Below are 22,606 nucleotides of genomic sequence, written 5' to 3'. Positions count from 1 at the left end.
CTGCTAGAACTCACATAGGAATTCAGCTAAGTGGCAGGATATAAAATCAATGCCCAGAAGTCAGTTGCATTTCTATACACTAACAATGAGACAGAAGAAAGAGAAATTAAGGAGTTGATCCCATTTATAATTGCACCCAAAACCTAAGATACCTAGGAATAAACCTAACCAAAGAGGCAAAGGATTTGTATTCAGAAAACTATAGAACACTCATGAAAGAAATTGAGGAAGACACAAAGAAATGGAAATATGTTCCATGCTCATGGATTGGAAGAACAAATGTTGTTAAAATGTCTATGCTACCGGGATGCCTGGGTGGTTCAGTCGGTTAAGTGGCTGCCTTCGTCTCAGGTCATGATCCTGCGGTCCTGGGATTGAGTCCCGCATCAGGCTCCCTGCTCAGTGGGGAGTCTGTTTCTCCCTCTGCCTCTGCCTGTCACTCCCCTTGCTTGTGCACTCTCTCTCTCTCTCTGTCAAATAAATAAATAAAATCTTAAAAAAAATCAAAACTTAAAAAAAAGTCTATGCTACCTAGAGCAATCTACACATTTAATGCAATCCCTATCAAAATACCATCAACTTTTTTCAAAGAAATGAAACAAATAATCCTAAAATTTGTATGGAACCAGAGAAGACCCCAAATAGCCAAAGAAATTTGAGAAAGAAAACCAAAGCTGGAGGCATCACAATTCCAGACTTCAAGCTCTATTACAAAGCTATAATCATCAAGACAGTATGGTATTAGCATAAAAACAGACACAGAGATCAATGGAACAGAATAGAGACCCCAGAAATGGACCTTCAACTCTATGGTCAACTAATTTTCGACAAAGCAGGAAAGAATACCCAATGGACAAAAGTCTCTTCAACAAATGGGTGTTGGGAAAATTGTACAGCCACATGCAGAAGGATGAAACTGGACCATTTCCTTATACCATACATCAAAATAGACTCAAAAGGGATGAAAGACCTAAAAGTGAGACAGGAATCTATCAAAAGCCTAGAGGAGAACACAGGCAGCAACCTCTGTGACCTCAGCCGCAATGACTTCTTGCTAGACACATCTCCAAAGGCAAGGGAAACAAAGACAAAAATGAACTATTGGGACTTCATCAAGATAAAAAGCTTTTGCAGGGCGCCTGGGTGGCTCAGATGGTTAAGCGTCTGCCTTCGGCTCAGGTCATGATCCCAGGGTCCTGGGATCCAGTCCCGCATCAGGCTCCCTGCTCCTTGGGAGCCTGCTTCTCCCTCTGCCTCTGCCTCTCTCTGTCTCTGTCTCTGTCTCTGTCTCTGAATAAATAAATAAAATCTTTAAAAATAAATAAATAAAAAATAAAAAGCTTTTGCACAGCAAAGGAAACAGTCAACAAAACCAAAAGACAACTCACAGAATGGGAGAAAATATTTGCAAATGACATATCAGATAAGGGGCCAGTATCCAAAATCTATAAAGAATTTATCGAACTCAACACCCAAAGAATAAATAATCCAATCAAGAAATGGGCAGGAGACATGAACAGACATTTCTCCAAAGAAGACATCTAAATGGCCAACAGACACATGAAAAAAATGCTCAATATCACTCATCATCAGGGAGATACAAATCAAAATGACAATGAGATACCACCTCACACCAGTCAGAATGGTTAAAATTAACAAGTCAGGAAATGACAGATGTTGGCAGGGATGTGGACAAAGGGGAACCATCTTACACTGTCGGTGGGAATGCAAGCTGGTGCAGCCACTCTGGAAAACAGTATGGAGGTTCCTCATAGCTACCCTATGACCCAGCAATTGCACTACTGGGTATTTACTGCAAAGATACAAATGTAATGATTTGAAGGGGCACCTGCATCTCAATGTTTATAGCAGCAATGTCCACAACAGGCAAACTATGGAAAGAGCCCAGATGTCCACAGACAGATGAATGGATAAAGAATATGTGGTATATACATATACAACGGAATACTACTTAGCCATGAAAAAAATGAAATCTTGCCATCTGCAATGATTTGGATGGAACTAGAGGGTATTATGCTAAGGGAAATAAGTTAATCAGAGAAAGACAATTATCATACGATCTCACTCATATGTAGAATTTAAGAAACAAAACAGAGGATCATAGGGGAAGAGAGGAAAAAATAAAACAAGACGAAATCAGAGAGGGAGACAAACCACAGGAGACTCTTAAGCATAAGAAACAAAATGAGGGTTGCTGGAGGAAAGGGGAGGTGGGGGATGGGGTAACTGGGTGATAGACATTAAGGAGGGCACGTGATGTAATGAGCACTGGGTATTATATAAGACTAATGAATCACTGACCTCTACGTCTGAAACTAATAATACATTTGTATGTTAATTAATTGAATTTAAATAAAAATAAATAATAAAAATTTTAAGCAAAAAAAAAAAGGAAAGAAAATATTATGCTAAATGAAAGAAGCCAGTTACAAAAGATCATACTGTACAACTCCATGTATATAAAATGTTAAGATAGGTAAAAATCTATAAAGATAGAAAGTAGATTATTGCCTCATGCTAGGGAAGGAGTAGTTTTGGGGGAAAATGGGAGTACTGCTACTAGGTATGGGTATTTCTATTGGCATAATGAAAATATTCTGAAATTAGATAGTGAAAATGGGCGCACAACTCTGGGATATACTGAAAACCACTGAATTGTGCACTTTAAAGAGTGAGCTTTATTGTGTGTGACTTCTATCTCAATATAGCTGTTTTTTAAGAAGAAAAGATACTGTAGTGGTAGCGGATAGGTTAATGGTTACCATTTGTGAGAGACAGTGAATGGAACAGTGTTTTGAGTGCTAACAATGCTCCAATTCTGGTTATGCAAGTTTGTTTACTTTGTAAAAATTTGTCAAGTGGTACACTTTCATTTTTGTGTCTTATATCTTGATGAAAGGTTTACTTTTAAAACAAAAGAACAGACAAATACATACCAACAGGTGGACCTGCTGGCACAACACATTTCTTTTCCACCCGTGAAGCAGGAGGTGCGTTCTGGTTCTTAGCAAGATTTTCCTGTATTAATTCCTGTACCCGAGTTTCATTAATCTTTGGGAAAGGAAGAATATGAACTCGCAAGTGGGATCCTTCTGTCGGGCGTGGAACTTTCTGGAATGCCATATGAGGGTTGGGATTCTCCTGCAACATCAAATGGGTAAAATGAGTCAAAAGTTAAAATAACAATGGCAGATTGCCAGGTGGAGAGTGGGAGCTCAGAGGACCACAAACTGAAATCAGACAGATGAGTGATTACACGTAAGTCAGATACATGCCATGAAAGAGAGTACCAGAATCTTACTTCTTACGTGATCTATCAGCAGCATCCGATATAGCTTATCACTCTTACTCCTTCTCCACGAAGGCTTTCTTCACTTGGTTTCTAGGTCTTCTTGCTACATCTTTGTCTACTTTTCATCTTCTTTATCTCTTAATTATGTGAAAACCCCAGGGCTCAGAGTTTGGGCCTCTTTTCTATTTATACTTATTTCCTTGATGACAGCTTCCATTCTCAATATTTAAACCATAGAAACACCAAGAATTCATAAATTTTTATCCCCCACTGAGCTTTCTCCTGAATGCCATACCCATATATTCAACTGTCCACACATAGTATTTCCATTTGGATTTAAAATAACATCTTAAATATATGTCCAAAATGGAGCACTTACTCTTCATCTCTTCCAAATCTGTTTTCTATATCTTCCTCACTTCAGTAAATGCCATATTTATTTTTCTACTCAGGTGAAAAAGCTTAGTCATCTTTAATGCCTTCCTCTAACACCCAATTATCCATTCCTCTGCAAACCTTTTGGATTTTGCCTTTCAAATATGTCCATAATCTGACCACTTTACATCAACACTGTGGTTCAAGCCAACATCTCTATATTACCACAGAAGAATAGTCTCCTGACTGGTCTCTTTGCTTCCATCCTCGCTCCCTCCCTTACTCTATTCTTAACACTGCAGACAGAGTGATCTAGTTAAAAGTATGTCAAACCATCACCTAACTACTCTATTCATTCAAATGGCTCTTCATCTCACTGAGAGTAAAATCCAAAGTTCCTAATATAATTTACAAGGCCCTACAAAATCTGGCTTTCCTATAGGACTGTGTCCTGCTACTGTTTTCCTTCATTCTGCTCTAGCCACATAGGCCTTCTTGTTCCCACCTCAAGGCCTTTGCACTTAACTGTTCCTTCTGCCTATCCCCCTACAATTTGAACAGCATCCTCTATCCCTTTCTGCATTTCTTAGCTCAAATGCCACCTTTCTTGGCCACCCTATCTAAAATTATACCCCCTAACACACTCCCTATTCCTCTTACTATATTTTTCTCCTTAGAACTTATCACCTTCTCACATATTATAAATTATATTTAACTCGTTTATTGTCTACCCTTCTCTTACTAAAATGAAGCTCCATGAGGGCCAACATTTCAGCCAATCAAAAAAATATTTTTTGCCCTCTGCTATCTATCTGTTGCACCCAGAAACTGCCTGGCACATAGCAGCACCCTAAACTATTTCCTAATGAGTGGGACACAATGTTGAACACATGTTAGGCTGGCAGTAACTGAATTAAATGTGTCAGTTAATATTTTCATAGACCCTTAAGGCTGGCATAAATTTTCATCTAGTCACCTAGTTAAGTAGGATTATATTTCAAATACTACACGCAGAATGGAATCCATCCTTCAATAACATTCTACAGGGAAGGCTGCTTTACCACCATTATCCTTTGCAACCAGAAAATTCCCCTTTCCCCCGAATCTATTATTCATGTTGTAGATTAAGCTCAATACTACTGTATATGTTCTTCAGACAGTTAAAATGGACATCGTCATCATCTATGAGAGCTGTTCCCCACAATTCTTTATGGTTATTTGGCCAGACCCAGATAAACAGCTGGGTCATGGAAGATGATATAGGCAGCATATCTCAGCAACACAATGGAATTAATACTCTTTTAAGTGTAAAAAAGCCTGGGTTCTAGTTTTTGTTCTACTCATTATGTGATACTGGGTAAATAACTTTGCCTAAGAGATATACTTATGCTTCTCTTACAAGGTTCCTGAGAGGGTGAAGTCAGATATAAAACTTGTTCTTGCCAAAGTAACCCTTATTACTTTGTATTTTTCCTTTGCATCTTTAGCAAAGGCAGGGGACAATAAATAAATAAATTTCTCTCCAAGTCTTCATGATCACCACTTTCTAAACTATATGCTGAAAAAACTGTCTAAAATTATGCCTGGATTAACACCAGTTATCACTTGTCTGTAGTTTCTGAAACTGGCCTTTTCAAAAGTAGTATGTTTGTTTTTCTCTGTTCTTTAGGCACAATGTCTAAGATACCTTCTCCAAGTTACAAATATCAATTTTCTAAAACCCACTGGCAGATTTTTTTTCAGGCTGGAAAGGTAATTCATGTGGATTTTGAGATCTGCATCAGAATCATTTAAAGTACATTCTTCATTACTCCTGCTTCTATTTACATTTATTTTCTTTGTAATAAAAATTAAAATTTTCAACTTATTTTCCATGATGTAAATAATATTTATTGTAACAAATTTTAAAACATGGAAAAATAAAAGTAGAAAATGAATCTTAGTGATGCTAGTATCCTTTCTAACTATATTTTATCTAACTCTCTTACTGTATATTCTTCTATATTGTTCCAAGAATGACTTAAGGTCATTTAGAAAAATAAGGATACACATATTATTTCTAGTCAAAATCCTGCAATGTGCTAAGTTCACCTAAACTTTATAAGGAAGAATAAAGATCCCAAAATAGTCAAGATAATTCTGAAGAAGAGTAAGTGGAAAAGTCACACTTCCCAGATATCAAAACTTATATAAACCTGTAATAATTAATATAGCATGGCAATTGGTACCAGTGAAAGATTAAAAAGGCTAATGGAGTAAAGAGCCCCAAAACAGGACTCTGTGTAAGAATGTGAGACAGGTGGCACTACACTTCAGAGGGAGAAGTTAGACAATTCAATGAGAGAGTAGTACGACAAAGTATTTTTAGTGCCTGGTCTCTGATGTCATACCTCTGGGTCCAATTCCAGCTTAGTCACTTACTAGTCATGTGACCTGGTGCTGTGTCAATTCACTCACCACTTGTGTTTTAGTTTCCTCATCTGTAATCCAGATAATACTACAGTACCTACTTCATAAGGTTCTTGTGAGGACAAAATGAGTTGTTATAGGAAGGCTTTTAGAACACTCACATACACACATATTTATTCCCCAGAATAAATATGAAAGCTGTTTTCCAAAAATTTAGAGTACATTCATTTGAAAAAAATATTTACTCACTGCATATATTATGGTATGACACCATGCCTCTAAAACTTAAACTATATTGTTCTCCCAGGAATCCCATCATATCACCAGCTACTTACATTTTAACAACAATAATAATTGTAGTCAATAAGGCTTAAAACAGAAATCACTTATTAAAGAAAAGATATTGCTATTAGTCATTAATAGTGTTTTTCTTCTCATAAGCCATTTGAAATATTATAAACCAAATCTATACACAATTAAGACTAAAAAGCATTTTTTAATCATTTTAAAACAAAGTTCAAAATGAGGCTATCCTGCAGCGGTATAGATATTCCTCATAAAAATTCAGATTATGCGATAGTTACTAAATTATATTCAATTGTGTTTAGAAGATGCAAAAAGGGCTCATGCCCCTGAAACACAAGTATTTGGTTTTCTGGCCACTGTGTCTGTACACTGCTGCCCTCTAACGGGCAGTGTGGTAAATATAAAGAAACACATTTGCTACCTTACACCCAACTTGGTCACATAATGACTTTTTTTTTTATTATGTTATGTTAATCACTCACATAATGACTTTTGAGAAGACAAGAAATGAGAAGTTTAAGGCTCAGTGAACTCTGCATATTCTTAGAAACATCTGCTCTTACTTGGAACTTCAACTGCATTTGGGCAAGTCCCTTGAAGATTACTGTGCTCATTAAAAACTGCAGCCCAATTTTGTTGTTGAACATCCTTGTAGAAACAAGGAAATTCATTATTTTCAATAGAATAAAGAAGCTGCCAAATTTTCATCTTTGATTGTAGATAAATGCAATTATAAATTACTAACAAAGAATTCAGGCAACTAAACACTTATAGAGAACATGGTAACAATTTTGTCCAAGGCAACCAAGATAAACTGCCCAAAAAAGCCAGTAAAATGCACTATTGTTTAGAGGGAATTTTAAAATTAGATAATGATTTTCAAGAAATGGGCTCTGTAATCCTGCTTTGAGAATATATGATAGTACTGGGAAGTACAGTGAATTTCTCAGACTTGAAAAAATGACACACATACCATCTGGTCTGGAAACATGGATTTTTCTTTTCTTTCTTTCTTTTTTTTTGGCAAGCCAAATGAGAATATGCCTAGGGCTTACGGAAAATAAGGCTGAGAATGCACTTCAAATAAAAGCAAAGCAAACAAAATAAAACAAAAGCCCCAAACCCTACTGGAAATCCAAAGTAGGCAACATTGGGGAAAAAAATTTCTTCCTACATGTTGGTCTCAGCAGTGAACGACAAATCGATGTGACCTTGTTAGCAGCTGCAAAATTTCCCATATTAATTTAGGTTATTTAATAATTATTTAATGTGCACCAATTATTCATAGGGCTATATGGGATAGCAAGTTATACAAATCCTTACAAATATAGCTGAAATCAATACTATCACTGGACTAAGTCATTAAACACTGACAAAATGTAACTGGACTTTTTAGGGTTGCCTAGCTGTGAATACAATATTGATGGAAGGAAACATTCTCAATTTTCCATCCTCACAGGACTTTCAATGATCACCCAACTGAATTAAAGTTGCATCCTTAATACAAATAAATTTGGTGTATGACTTTAATATCTAATGTGCTGGTTGCCCTAATTCAGGGTTTCTGTACCATGGTACTATTAACATTTTGACCTAGATAATTCTTTGTTTGGGTGTGGGGGGGGTAGTGTGTATCTTGTATATTGTAAGATGTTTAGAAGCAACCCTGGCTTCCACGTACCAGATGCCAGTAGCACACCCTCTCCAGCTGTGACAAACAGAAATGTCTCCAGACACAGCCAAATTTCTGGAGGGGAGGGTTTCTCCTGTAGAGAACCACTGCTCTAATTTATGATTCAAGATGAAGGCTTTATATTCTAAGACAAGTACTCTTTTCACAAGTGCCAAGGGAGCATGTAGTGACTAGGTAAGAGACCTATACTTTCACTGATCTGTTGACATGCAAATTAAAACCATAAGATACCACCACACACCTATGAGGATGGCTAAGAACAAAACAAAACAAAACAAAAAGACAACTGAGGATACCAAACTTTGTTAAAGATGTGGAACAAATGGAACTCATATATGGCTGGTAGTAATACAAAATGGTATAGACATTTGGGAAAACAGTCTGGCAGTTTCTTATAAAGTTAATATTTTGATACCATATATCCCAGCATCCTACTTCTAAATATTTATCCAAGAAAAAGGAAAATTTATGTTCACACAAAAACCAGCGCATATGTTTACAGTGGTTTTGTTCATAATTGCCAAAATTGCCCTTCAGTTCATTAACAGATAAATACAAGTTTGATACATCCATACAATGGAATACTACTCACCAATGAAAAGGAGTAAACAACTGATACAGGCAGCAACATAGAGGAATCTGAAATGCATTATGCTAAGTGAAAGAAACCAAACTCAAAAGCTACATACTGACATTACAGAAAAGGCAAAAACTTCAGAGACAGAAAACAGATCAGTTACTAAGTTTGAGATGGCAGGAGGAAGTGATTATAACAAATTAAGGAACTTTGGACGGGTGACAAAAATGTTCTATGTCCTTATTGTAGTGGTGATGGTTGTATAGCTTCATTCATTTGTCAAAATCTAGAGAACATTTAAAAAAGGTAAATCTTACTATATGTAAATTGTATCATACTAAACCTGACTTAAAAATGAACAAATAAATCAGATAAGATAGGGGAAGAAGTGTGATTTTTTATGCTTGGGTTAGGGGCTTCATTTCACCACAATAATCTAAGTAAGTTGTTTATGGTTTGATTTTTTAAGACTAAAGATGGTCACAGTATTTTACTTCCTTCCTATAACAACAACAAAATCCTTTAATTCACAGTTGGCAAAGAGTACAAATCTCAACAGTGTAGATTAAATTTGCCTCGTAGTGAAATTAACTTTATGCAGAAATGTAAACGCTATAGACCTTATATGATTTACAAAGGCTATTCCTGTATGTGGGCTTTGTTCTCCCATTAGGATTTTAAAATCTATTCACTGCAATCCTGGGCAATGAAATACTCTTAAAGCACAAATAGAAATCTCATATTATTCTCTAAGAAAGTCCAAGTCTTCTCATTTTTCTTTTAAGAAAGCTGTCAGACAAATTACACAGTCTAGCAAATATTTATGTACTTTTGCAGATGCAAAACAAATTAGAAAAACGGTACTATGTAAAACAGTAAAACACATGTCCAACTGATTTCTTGATGCCTTCGAATGGAGGTTTTATAAAGCTCTTATCTGGGCCTATCTTAACATTCCCATTTTGTGTATAGTTAGTGGTCCTTTGTAAGTGTGTATGGAGAATCACAGAGATAGAGCCATTAAGTACATAAATGTGCTGTCATACAGACATGAAGATTCTGAAAGCCAAAGTGAGCAGATCCAGATCCAGCATTATCCATTGAGAATGGAAAGAAAAGCTGTATAATGAATGATTGATAATCTTCATGGTATAAACCTTATCAACGCTTACACAATTTGTCTCAAATGGAGTTATTCCCTTCCTTCTCCTTCATGTCCCCTTACGATTCCCCTCCTCTACTTAAGTCACCAAATTCTTTCCTTAGTTATTTAGGAAGCTCCAGAAAGTTAAAAGAGCACCTAAACCCAGTTACAACATCCTACTCATGTCTCCTCACATTCTGACTCATTAAAAAGCAATATAAAGGAGTGGTGAGAAGAAACTGAGAAATTAAGGTTCATTTTTGAGTACTTCAAAGATAAGTGAAGCAGAGACACTAGGTACACATACCAGACTTTACAGCAACAAAGTATTTACAAACATCTAAGTGGAATCACCAGGTCTCAATTCTAACCCAATAATAAGGAAACAGTCAAATTATATGGTTGGTTCCTGCTTACCAAAAGGGAATTTTAGAATGTGATTTAAAAAAAAAAAAACTGGCTAGTTAAAAATAGAACCATCTAGATTATTTTCTTTGCATTGAGACCATCCTCCCTCCCCTAGACTTCCTGCATGACCCAAGAAAGTAACTTTACCATCATGCTCTCCTTTTTAACTTTGTAATGTATTTACTTCAGAAATGTTGGGACCATGTGGAATTTAGAATCTTACAACTAGAAGGAATCTCAGAAAGTCTGATGACAATCCATGGGGATATTCTGAAATTCTTACTCATCGTGTACATGTATCCTCTTTGGAAGGATATTAGGGGAATCATGTACCTAGAAAATGCCTGGCACTAGCATATGCTTAATAAATACATACTGAAAGAATGGAATTGATTAAACTAAATGGAATAGAATTAGACTGGGGGGAAAAAGCCCAATAAGGGTTAAAAAATATAGAGTACATTCGAAGGGCGATTTACGTCTCCTACCTAGTAATACAGTCCCTCATGGTGATCACTTTAAAAGTGTTGTTTTTAAGGGACAGGTGTGGTGCATGTTATATATGTTTTATATTTACCTTTAAGAAGCTATAATTTTTAGCTGCTCATGCCCTTCCTGTGCCGGCCTCTTGCCCACCGGGAGTGCTAATGCCCAGGACCCTCCATCCCTTCCCTCCAAATCCAGGCAGGCTGCTGAAGCCCGTGGGGAGGTGACTGTCTGGAGGTGCCACCTGTGCCACAGCCAAGTGGCTGCCCTTGCTTCCTCCAGGACAGAACTAAGCCCTTCTGCCGGGAGCCTGCAGCTGGAGTACAGGAGAGATCTGGAGCACAAAAGGAGAGATTTCACCTCTTGTGGGAACAAGAAGCTCTACTTTGACACCCATGCCTTAGTGTGTTTACTCGAAGAAAATGGGTTCCCAACCCAGCAAGCAGGAATCACTGCCTCTGCACTGGTCAAGATCATGGACACCAACATGGATATTGTCTACAAGGATATGGTCACCAAGATGCAGCAGGAGATCGCTGTTCAGCAAATAATGCCTCAGATTGCTAATGTGAAAAAAGGTATTATTTTGGAGAAGAGTGAATTTTCAGCCCTCAGAGCAGAAAATGAGAAAATAAACCTTAAACTACATCAGTTAAAACAAGTAATGGATGAAGTAATCAAAGTCCAAACAGATATCAAATTAGACTTCAATCTAGAAAAGAGCACAGTGCAAGAATTGTATTCATTGAATGAAAGGAAGCTGCTGGAAATGAGGACAGAAATGGTGTCATTGCATGCCCAGCAAGATCAGGCTGTCACCCAAACAAACAGGAAGATAGACACTGAGGTCACTGGCCTCAAAACCATGCTGGAGTCGCACAAGCTCGATAACATTAAATATTTAGCAGGGTCTGTATTTATGTGCCTAACAGTAGCTCTGGGATTTTATCACCTGTAGATATAATAAAGTGTCTATTTAAAGAGAAAAAAAAAGAATGTATAATTATTATTTATTTTACTGCAGTTTTCAGTTTTGTGTCAGCTTAGTGTAAACTATGTAATATAGTAGAGTGCGTAGTATGTAGTGTAAGCTATCATAAAACTTAAGTTCTAGGATGGCAAAAAAGGAAATTACTTTGTTTTTGCATCAAAGTGGCTTGGCACACTCCCTTACATACACTATGTACTCAGTCATGTAACAGAGACAAACCTGTGTCAGAACCCCAGCTCTGGTCACTTACAGGCTATAAAATTTTACAGTTTTGGAATAGTCCTGTAAAGATCTAAGAAATAAACACTCAGTTATTCAAGGGATCAGTCCCAAAATCTCAAACACTGATTCCCATTTGATGTTTCGCTATTTTTTTTGAAATCCATCAGTAAATCACTCCTAGTGGGCAAGAAAAAAAACTTCTATCTTCAGTTTCCTCACATATCAACATCTGCCCTATTTATGTCCCATGGTCATTTACAAGATCAAATGAGAAAGTATGTTAAAGTGCTTTATAAAGAACAAAGTATAAAAGTCAGTCATTGGAAATATCACTATTTTTCCAGCTAGAGATGAGCCAGCCTAATGGGCGGAAAGAAAATAGGCTTAGGAACTGGACAGATGGAAGTTTCTGAATTTAAAACCTGGATTCAATTACTTCATAGCCATATGATCCTGAGCCAATTATCCCCAGTAAAATAGGGATAATGACACCTATCTTAACACTGTGGTTGTGAAGATTACAGATGATGCATGTAAAGTGCTTAATCCCATGCCTGGTACATTGTGCTAAACACTCAATATTTGTTATTATTATTACAATACGTCAACAGAAATTTCTCATGTGGTTATGCTCTACAGTAGTTCTACACAGCCATCATAAATGCTGAAGACCACCACAGAACACACATTTTCCTTCTGACAGAACTCTTTTTTTAAAAACTGTCAGCACACTAATCAAGAAATAGATTTATTATATTGGACACAGTTGTATGTGGAGTGTAGGGTATTAGTCAAAGGGATAAATTTTAAAATAACTTCAGAAATAAAATTCATAAATAACTGAATAACATGAAACAAACACAACTTAGCATTCCTGTTTTTATCCAATTGGGTCTCAGATTTCAAATGGATGTGACAAAGCACTGACTTATGACCCAATGTCCAAACAGTTCCATCTATTCGAATAATTAAGTTAAACGATACTGCGATACTGACCCCAAATCCTTCTTAAATATATTTCCTGAAATGCACCTTCCTTCAACTTTCCCCTGGAAAACCATACTTTCCATTTACTTTCCTTTCCTTAGTACAAGTTTCAACTCTGAAAAGCTTTACAGGTAGGAAGTATGACTAGCAATCATTAGCCAAAATCCATTTTTCTGCATGCATGTAATCTCCCTGTCACCTTAGGTTCTCTTCTGTCTTGGCATCCAAATGATTATTTCACACTTTATCACATCCCAATCTTTATAACTTAATTGCATTTCTTCTATACAAGGAATATTTCTATCCTTGAGTTTCTGTGGTCACTTGGCAACCTGCTCTCTTTCTTTCAGCTTTTTACTCCCTGTCTGCTCAAAACAATACAACTCAAACAATTTTCCTGATCCAGCTGACAGTCACTGCACCACACTAAAGCAGACACATTGGTCAGTTCTAGTTCTGGTCTCCAATGAGTCTAATCTTTATGTCTTAAAAATGAACAGTTTGCTCTCAAGAACACAGGGTCCTAAATGAAAATCACAATGAGGGCACAAAACAAACGGGAAAACTGTGACTAAGATGTTTTCATAACGTAGTTGATTGACAGGAAAATCACTTTGAAAAATGAGGTCTGTTTTGATGCACAGTACCAACTGTAATATCTTGTAATTTATAATCCCAAAGGTTTTAAGTCAGAGCAAAAAGATAACTAGAAAGATGACACTTCTTAGTTTTTTAAACAAAATAATTACATAGTTTTAAAATTAATGACTGTCTGAGGTGCCTGAGTAGCTCAGTTGGTTAAGCATTTGACTCTTGATTTTGGCTCAGGTCATGATCTCATGGGTTCTGGGATGGGGGCCCCAGTGGGGCTCCTCCATGCTTAGCGGGAATCTGCTAGAAAGAATCTCTTCCTCTGCCCCTCCCCCAACTTGCACACACACCCACTCTCTTTCTCTCTCAAATAAATAAATCTTTTTAAAAAATAAAATAAAATAAAATTAATGACTGTCTAAAACATATTTACTTACATTTTTGAATAGTTGCTCGGCAAGTTCTCTGACATGCTTTATTATCTTCAATGGGTTATTTTCTTCAACTTTAATTCGCTCTACTTCAAAAGCTACCAACTTGGAAAAAGAATCAAATGGCAAAACATCAACTCCAAAATATGCTAAATTAGAAAACTGTGTGATAATTTCTTACAATTTGCAAACCAAAAAGCATCTAAAATATGTTATTATTAAGACAAAATATTTTACATTTTTACTGGGTTTCACCTTTATTCTAGAGTTACAGAGTCAATCGAGTCCTTGGATAGTCTAGTGGTCTATCCCTGATAATTTAGGGCCCTATTTCTTCTTGGAAAAAATCATTTCTGGAACTGAGAGAGACCCTCTCATTCTTCAGGCCTCATTCGGAGAATTCTCTCACTCAGAGAATTTCAGATGGTCAGAAAGTCTCCAAACATTTCCCTAACTTACAAAACATGAACCAAATGTTCAAGTCAGGTGACTCAGACTTTAGTCTTAGCTCTGCTGACACTATGATTTGGAACAAGTCACTAAAACTCCTGAGCTTCAGTCTCTTCATCTCTACAATCAGATGGAAAAACAAAATGACCTTTGACCTCCTTCCAGTTCTCAAATTATTTAACTCTAATCCATTTCCCTACTAAACTAATTTACTGGGAGAATAGTATATCCATTTGAAGCAGAGAGAAGAATACTAACAAGAAAAAAAGTGAGTATGGGAAAGAAGGGTAAAAAGATGATTTTTTTAAAAAAGGGTATAATATAGGGTTTTTCCTTCTAGAAACTAACAGATTCACTGGAGCAGACAAACATATAAAACTCTGACTCCACCTATTCTAGGCCAGGAATCAGAAAGACTGTCAAACAAAGGCAAATATATCTTTCCTTCTAACAGGCCTACGTGATGGGAGTGTGGGGACAAGGCAACACACAAAGCAGGCTGCCTCTCAAAGCCTCTAAAATCTTCAGCGTGGTAGGCTGCCCTAGGTTGGATGAAAACAAGGATCTCTTTTCCAGGAGCAAGTGCTATTTTTCTTTAAAAGTGCATTCAAGCAAATTAAATGACCCAAGAGAAATTACTTAGGTCTGGCATCTCATTCCTTTTAGGCTTTTGACTGAAATACACATATGAACAACTAGCTTTCAAGTAACAACATCAATTAGACAGGAAAAATCGTAACTGTAGGGAGAACACAGAACTGGATGAACGCTAAGGGGAGACTCAATAGGACTTAGTCCTTGCTTTATCATCATTTCCAATCAAGAGGCTATATGTATATCCTATGTACATAAATGTAGATAATAAATGATAAGTTGCCACATAAAGCTAGAGACCTAACATGAAGCTTAATAGAGACCAAGTGGCTCTCAGAGTCATTTACTCTGGGAAAGTTTGGAGGAAGTGGTGAGATAAGAGCAGAGCATGAAAAATAGGAAGCCATGGTTAGACTGAAAGGTAGAGGGTCGACACTCCAGGCAAGGGAAGGATTTACAAAAACAGTCAGAGGCTATGGCAAGCAAGTTTTCTGCAAGCAATCACTCTGACCTGCTAGTTGTGATGAAGCTGCCAGAAGGAGTTACTAAGAGAATTTAGATAGGAAAAATGAGGGGTATATAAACCAATGTTACTATTCAGAATGCTTCAGAAACTAATAGAATGTGAGAGCTAGAAAGGACCTTGGGGAGCATCTAATGTAACTCCATTAAACATTATGTATCAATTACTGATACATATTAGCCCAGTGATGGGTATTAAGGAGGGCACGTATTGCATGGAGCACTGGGTGTTATACGCAAACAATGAATCATGGAACACTACATCAAAAACTAATGATGTACTGTATGGTGACTAACATAAAAAAAATTATTAAAAAAAATCAGATAGTTAGTGATCAATCATATTAAATGTTGGTATTAGGGAATCAGTGATTAGTAATTCATCAGAAAGAACTGCTTACACCACAGGGCAATCTCTCCTAAATTTTCATATGCTTTGTGTTATTAATTAAAGTTTTTGGTACAGGTCTCCATACTCAGAACTACAGCATGTGCCCCCTCTTTCATTCTTATCTGTGATTACTTAATAATCTTTGCGGAAAATAAAAGATCCTTCTCTGAACCGAGATCTTTAAGAACTTGATTCCTATTTTCTCTATACAAAACAAAACTACATAGGGGCACTTGGGTGGCTCAGTTGGTTAAGCATCTGCCTTTGGCTCAGGTCATGATCCCAGAGTCCTGGGATTGAGCCCAGCATCGGGCTCCCTCCTCAGCGGGAAGCCTGCTTCTCCCTCTCCCACTCCCCCTGCTTGTGTTCCCTCTCTCACTCTCTCTCTCTAATAAATAAATAAAAACAAACAAACAAAAAACAAAATAAAACCACCTGCAGCAAAACATAATCACTATTACTATTCTCCACTATCTTGGGTGCTAAGTGTTTTCCTTTTATACACTCTACAGAACTTTTAGATTTATTGGTTCCAATACAGTGCTCTTTCAGAAACTGAAATGGGAACAGTATTCATTGTTCTATCCACCAGAATGAGCTGCTGTAAACGCCGTTAAATGATAAATGGAAAGATGTGTTAAAATAAATCACAACTAAGACGAAACAGTATCCTTATTTGGAGTCACATTTGTCCTAATTTTCCCTTTATATGGCCAATTCCTTGAAGATAGAAATGAAATCTGCCTTCCATATATTTAAGATCTCCTACGGGATATAGACAAATGTTGATTATTGACTAGTATGAATGCCACTGAGCGAGGATCATAGGGGACGGGAGGGAAAAATAAAATAAGACAAAATCAGAAAGGGAGACAAACCATAAAAGACTCTTAACTATAGGAAACAAACTGAAGGTTGCTGGAGGGGAGGTGGGTGGTGGAAAGGGGTAACTGGGTGATAGACATTAAGGAGGGCACACGATGTAATGAGCATGGGTGTTACGCAACTGATGAATAACTGAACTCTACCTCTGAAACTAATAATACACTATATGTTAATTAATTGAATTTAAATAAAATAAAATTTTTAAAAAAGAATGCCACTGAGCCAAACTATGGCTCTATGACACTAATAGACTAAATGTAACTGTAGTTTGAAATCACATATCTATATATTAAACCTAGACCTTTCTCTTTCTCTGAAACTGATAAAGGAATTACTGTATTACTGCCTTCAAAAATAAGAGTTTTATTTATATAATCACTGTCACTTTTTCAAAAAGATTTTTAATGAACTACTTAAATTCAGTTGTTCAAGATGTTTATGTACTTCTGTGACATCCTATATTTTTCTAATTTTTCAAATCCACATTATAAATACCAAGATCTAATAAGCATAATAATAAGTAACATTTGGATTATTTGATATTCAATTTATAATACATTTAGGATTTTGAGCACTGGGTGTTACACGCAACTGATGGATTCTTGAACACTACATCTGAAATTAATGATCTACTATATGTTGGCTAATTAAATTTACATTAAAAAAATACTACTACTCTACTTTTAACCACTAGTCCAATTTTGTCTGTAAATATGCATTCATTTGATAAGAACTATACCTCATCAAAGAGATCACAGGATCTATAGGGAGGACCTCTTTCTGAAACAAAACCTGCAAATGCCATTCCATTGAGAACTTTAGTGAGGAAATCATTCTCAACCAAACCACGCTGCCCCAAGAAAGCTGTCTGTAAAGAAAGAAAAAGTGAAATGAATAATTTATCACTTAGTAATGGATGAATGGTCAAAACAAAAATAGAAAGATCAAAGCCTGAATAAATATCTTCACACATAAATGTGTTGTTATAAAATACAGTCTCTCAGAAAGGGCTTTTGATGTCTGAAATATTACATGTATTAGAAAGAATAACAATAAGTCTGCCCATAAAGCAGGAGAAGAAATTAAAAATTAACACTCAATTTTAAAAGAAAAAACAATTTATGCACGCCTGGGTGGCCCAGTTGGTTAAGCAGCTGACTTGATTTCAGCTCAGGTCATTTTCTCAGGGTGGTGAGATGGAGCCCCACGTAGTTGGGCTCCGCACTTAGTGGGGACTGTTTGAGATTCCCTCTCCCTCTCTTCCTCCCCTCTGGGCACTTTCTTTCTCTTGAAAATAACTAAATAAATCTTAAAAAAAAAGAAAAAGAAAAACCAATTTAGAATAATTTTAATTTTTGTACTTTTAATTAGTCTCGTTTTCTCCAAAATAACTAAAGAAATCATAAAAAAAGAAAAAAAACAATTTAAAATTAAATTAACAAACTCTAAAGAAAACATGTCAGTTCCATAGTATCATTAAAAATTATTATCTAGGGCGCCTGGGTGGCTCAGTTGGTTAAGCGACTGCCTTCGGCTCAGGTCATGATCCTGGAGTCCCTGGATCGAGTCCCGCATCAGGCTCCCTGCTCGGCGGGGAGTCTGCTTCTCCCTCTGACCCTCCCCCCTCTCATGTGCTTTCTCTCTCATTCTCTCTCTCTCAAATAAAGAAATAAAATCTTTAAAAAAAAAAAAAAACTATTATCTAATCACAGAGACTTAAAAAATAACCACATTTGATAAACTAAGGTCAAAATACACAGCTAAAAAAAAGACAACCAAGTTGTTTTATTAAATTAGAGGCCATGTTTTGGACACATACAACATGGTAATGTATCATCTTACCTTGTGAAAATGTATTACTGGTTCTGCATGAATTCTTATAAGTTGTAGGCATGATCTATATCCTTGGAAAAGTTGTGCAAATAATCTAAGAAAAACCGCACGTATTTCTTTATCCTGAAAATATAAAAAGAAACAAGTTAGGTAACTGAATTTCTTTAAAAAAAAAAAAAAAAATCACAAAGACAAAAAGTTGAAAAGAACCTGAGAGATTATTGAATCAATCTGTCTGCACTTCCTACACATAAGTCTTACTTGTGGCAGTCCTGAGTGGTGGGCATCTAGCCTGTCCCATTATTGAACGGGGTAGGCTGTTAAATAGTTCTTTTTTCAAGTGAACCAAACAAAACTTGCCTATAGTATATCCAATTTTCCTCTCAGAAAAAGTCAGTCTCCCCCTTCACCAAGTTAGAGAAGGACATCTTTCCCAAGTCATTTGATTTTTACTTCCATCAAAAGAACTACAGTCACAAATATAAAAGAAAAAAATCTCAAAAGACTATATTTTAAAAGCTTATGAAATTCTTCCAAAGTTTATCCAACTTATAAAAATCTATTCCTATATTAATAAGGTATGACTTAAAAATTGGTTCTGATAATTCAGGTTTTAATAAAAATCATAGTTTTGGAACTGAAAGGAAACTTACAAATTTATTTGGTCAACCCTGGATAAGGAAATGCTCAAGAATGCTTAAATAACTTATCAAAGGTATCCAGTTCTGTAAGGCTCTTGATTGGCCACAAAGATCAACTCTAAGAAATGCATTGGAAAAAATTTTTTTTCAGGTGAAATTTAGATTTTTATTTTAATTATTTTTCTTTTGAATTTATAATTATTTTCATTCAACTTGTTTTTTTTAAATTTTATTTTATTATGTTATGTTAGTCACCATACATTACATCATTAGTTTTTGATGTAGTGTTCCATGATTGATTGCGTATAACACCCAGTGCTCCATTCAATATGTGCCCTCCTTGCACTGGGAAAACTTTAAAGGGGCCTTTATGATATATTAACTCTTACTTACATGGCTTCTAACTGGAACTATTTTCATCTACCTGTCAAACTTGACTCTCATTGTCAACAATATCCGTTTCCATTTTTTGTAAGCTTCCCCCTTTTATCCTTGCCTGGCCCTTTTGCTTTGATACTTGGCATAGTTTTCCAGGCTATAACGCGCACTTACTCTTGCCTCCTCAGGGCAACAGTCTTACCTCTACCCCCTCCCAGTCTGCGTGCTGCCCTGTGGCTCCTCCGAGAGCAGGTCATAAGATCAGTCAGTGACTGTTCAATTAGAACATCTAATCTGGTACACTTATTAAACTAGGCTGTACATCTGACTCTCACTACACTCAGCTTCTTCAACAACCCTACAAATAAAAGTACAGCTCTATTTAAAAACATCAAATTTAAATATTAAACTTCTTACCAGCATTTTTGAGTGGGATAAAGCTGTTCGTGGAGGGGGAAAAGCATGATCTGCTACTTCCAAATCTGGGTGTAGAATCTAAAGCAAAGAAGTTTGGTTATGTACAAAATCTTAGTATCAATAAAACCTATTACTTAACCTAGTTGGAATACTAAGATGAAAAAGTGTCAGTACATGAATAACAATATATTTCCTCCAGGAAACAAGATGCCAACAAGGAGGCTGAAGGAAAAGGAGCAGGTACTATCTTCCAATAAGGGATGTTAGGGAAACCAGGGATTTTGAGGCAGAGTCCGGTCTTATTTTCACAGATATGTTGGTATGTTTCCAATACTTAACACAGTATTCGGTATATATTAACTACTAAATAAATATGCTGAGTGAAAGAGTGAATGCAGAAAAAATAAACAGTCAGATTTTAAAGTATATTCTTCAGATAATATGTAGTAAAGAATCCTATTCTAAATATTCTGTGAGAATATATTCATGTTTTAAGAACATACAACTCTTTTTAAAGTAATTACACTGCCAATGATATCTAATTCCAATTACCTGAGTTTATAGTTAAATCAAAAGAAAATTACTATTAAAAATGTCATACCAAAGAAAGAGCTGCTTGAGTCTGATGTAGAAGTGGTTCCGGGAGGGAAGAGAGGTGAATACATTCAGGAATTTTAATAGTGCCTCCATCCAAATCTGCTATGATTACATCTAGCTAAAGGAGAGAAAAATTAATCAATAATTAATAAAATGCATTTATTGCTAAACAAAGTAATCTGACCTTCATTAATTCAAAATGAGAGAAAGCAGGTGTGGAAAAGACTCTCGGCTGTCCATAGCAACTACCATGTATTTCCTAGCTTTCTTTGAAATTAGCTGTGGCATGTGACTAAGTTTCTGCCAATGGAATGTGAGAAGTGATGTGTACACTTTCAGGTATGCAAAATAGAGAGGATGTAAGGCTTTCCTATGTTCTCTTCTTCCTAAGGCTGAAACTATGAACTAACAACAACCCAACCTTGAACATTCAGATGATGCCAATGCTTGAGGCAGTTCTGGTGGAGATACAAGAAGGAAAGAAGCTTGGACCATGAATGAGTTCATGGAGTAAGCCATTCTGATATAATGGAACACCACTATGGACTGCTGCATGAGTGTTAAATAAAATTCCATTTTGTTTGAACCACTGTAGTTTGGATGCTTTGGTATAGTAGTTTAGCCATATCCTAAATAATATAGTACTCACTACAAGAGTTAACAAACAAAGCAACTGGTATATATTAAAATGGTACTGTTTGGGTGCTTAAGAAAGAAATTGATTTTTAACATTTTACAACAGCCTACTTAAAAATAACTTACATAGGGGCGCCTGGGTGGCTCAGTTGGTTAAGCAACTGCCTTCGGCTCAGGTCATGATCCTGGAGTCCCAGGATCGAGTCCCGCATCGGGCTCCCTGCTCAGCAGGGAGTCTGCTTCTCCCTCTGACCCTCCCCGCTCTCCTGTGCTCTCTCTCTCTATCTCATTCTCTCTCAAATAAATAAAATCTTTAAAAAAAAAAAAATAACTTACATAAAAATGTAATAGAGAAACTAGCCAGGACTGCTTAAGTTATAATGTTGATACTAGGTTTAAAATTCATTCTAATTTATTCATTAAAAATTAAGAAACTTATTTTTGGAAACATTTGGCTTGTCCTACCCTCCAGAAACTTTATATTTAGTGGGAAAAAATTACCTGTCAACCAGATGGGTATGCTTCTAATTAGTACTAACTAGGTTTTACTAAGTATGTTTATTGATTTATGTATATTTTATATGGTGATATCAAAGTTAAATAAGAACTAGATATCAACATATAAAGGTAGGAAAATAATATATGAATGAGGGTCTTGCTTCTAATTACAATGTTGAATTGTCTTTTGTCAGTTTTAATGACACCTATGATTTGATTACAATTATAATTATATATAAGTAACAACAGAGTTACCTCTGTTGACATTTAAAACTAAAACAAGAGTAGAATTACAAAATCTGAAGAATCTGTGGATTGAAGAAGTCATAGAGCCCAACCTTTCAGTAAAGAATTTTTCTTAAACTCCCTGAAAAGTGTCATGGAATTTGTTCCTTGTACTCCACTTACAGTACTTGAGGGTACATTCCTTATCTAAGGCAACCCATTTTTCATCATTGGGCAGCTCTAATAGTTGAAAGCTCTTCTACTGAGGAGAAATTTGTCTCTATATCCACTATAGCCACTGATTCTATTTCAGCTTTTCAGAGCTACAAAAAATGAACCTTCCTACAACAGTCACTTCAGTATTTATCTTTAGCTATCAAACAGTATCAGGTTATTACCCGAGAAAATTTCCTTAAGGGCCTCACAGGATATAGTTTCTAAAGTCTTGACAATCCTGCATGTCCTTCTCTGAAACTCATTTTTTTGTGACAGTACCTCTTAAATAAGTTCAGTACAGAGAAGTAAACACATTATTCCAGAACTGGCTTAAATATAGAACATTCCTTTTCTTCTTTGGTATTTCTATTCATATGGCATTAAGAAAAG

The 22,606-nt window shown here is 36.0% G+C and overlaps 2 protein-coding genes across 4 annotated transcripts in view; one reads left to right on the top strand and one right to left on the bottom strand.

Annotated features, from left to right (window-relative positions):
* SBF2 (SET binding factor 2) overlaps positions 1-22,606 on the bottom strand; it is a 450,441-nt gene that overhangs the window by 175,914 nt on the left and 251,921 nt on the right. For all 3 annotated transcript variants that reach the window (XM_032427050.1, XM_032427051.1, XM_032427052.1), the window contains exons 9-14: positions 20,646-20,759; positions 20,045-20,122; positions 18,618-18,731; positions 17,515-17,643; positions 13,940-14,038; positions 2,958-3,162 (exon numbers count right to left, since the gene is read on the bottom strand). In XM_032427050.1, the coding sequence (XP_032282941.1) occupies positions 2,958-3,162; positions 13,940-14,038; positions 17,515-17,643; positions 18,618-18,731; positions 20,045-20,122; positions 20,646-20,759 (739 nt within the window). The remainder of the gene's footprint in view (positions 1-2,957; positions 3,163-13,939; positions 14,039-17,514; positions 17,644-18,617; positions 18,732-20,044; positions 20,123-20,645; positions 20,760-22,606) is intronic.
* LOC116646225 (mitochondrial calcium uniporter regulator 1-like) lies at positions 9,669-13,862 on the top strand. Its single transcript, XM_032426818.1, has 2 exons — positions 9,669-9,744; positions 10,810-13,862. The coding sequence occupies exons 1-2, from the start codon at positions 9,669-9,671 to the stop codon at positions 11,667-11,669; spliced, it is 936 nt and encodes a 311-aa protein (XP_032282709.1). The 3' UTR covers positions 11,670-13,862.

The sequence above is a fragment of the Phoca vitulina genome, unplaced genomic scaffold, assembly GCF_004348235.1.
Source record: "Phoca vitulina isolate PV1807 unplaced genomic scaffold, GSC_HSeal_1.0 scaffold36, whole genome shotgun sequence".
Classification (NCBI taxonomy): domain Eukaryota; kingdom Metazoa; phylum Chordata; class Mammalia; order Carnivora; family Phocidae; genus Phoca; species Phoca vitulina.
The sequence above is the reverse complement of the archived record's forward strand: the minus strand, read 5'-3'. Positions and strand labels throughout refer to the sequence as shown.

What these genes read in the sequence shown, in the direction of transcription:
- LOC116646225 (XM_032426818.1), top strand. Translation starts at nt 9,669, where the DNA reads ATGGAGAATCACAGAGATAGAGCCATTAAGTACATAAATGTGCTGTCA. An exon ending in TGAAGATTCTGAAAGCCAAA is followed by an intron (nt 9,745 to 10,809) that starts GTGAGCAGATCC and finishes TTTACCTTTAAG; the next exon opens with AAGCTATAATTTTTAGCTGC.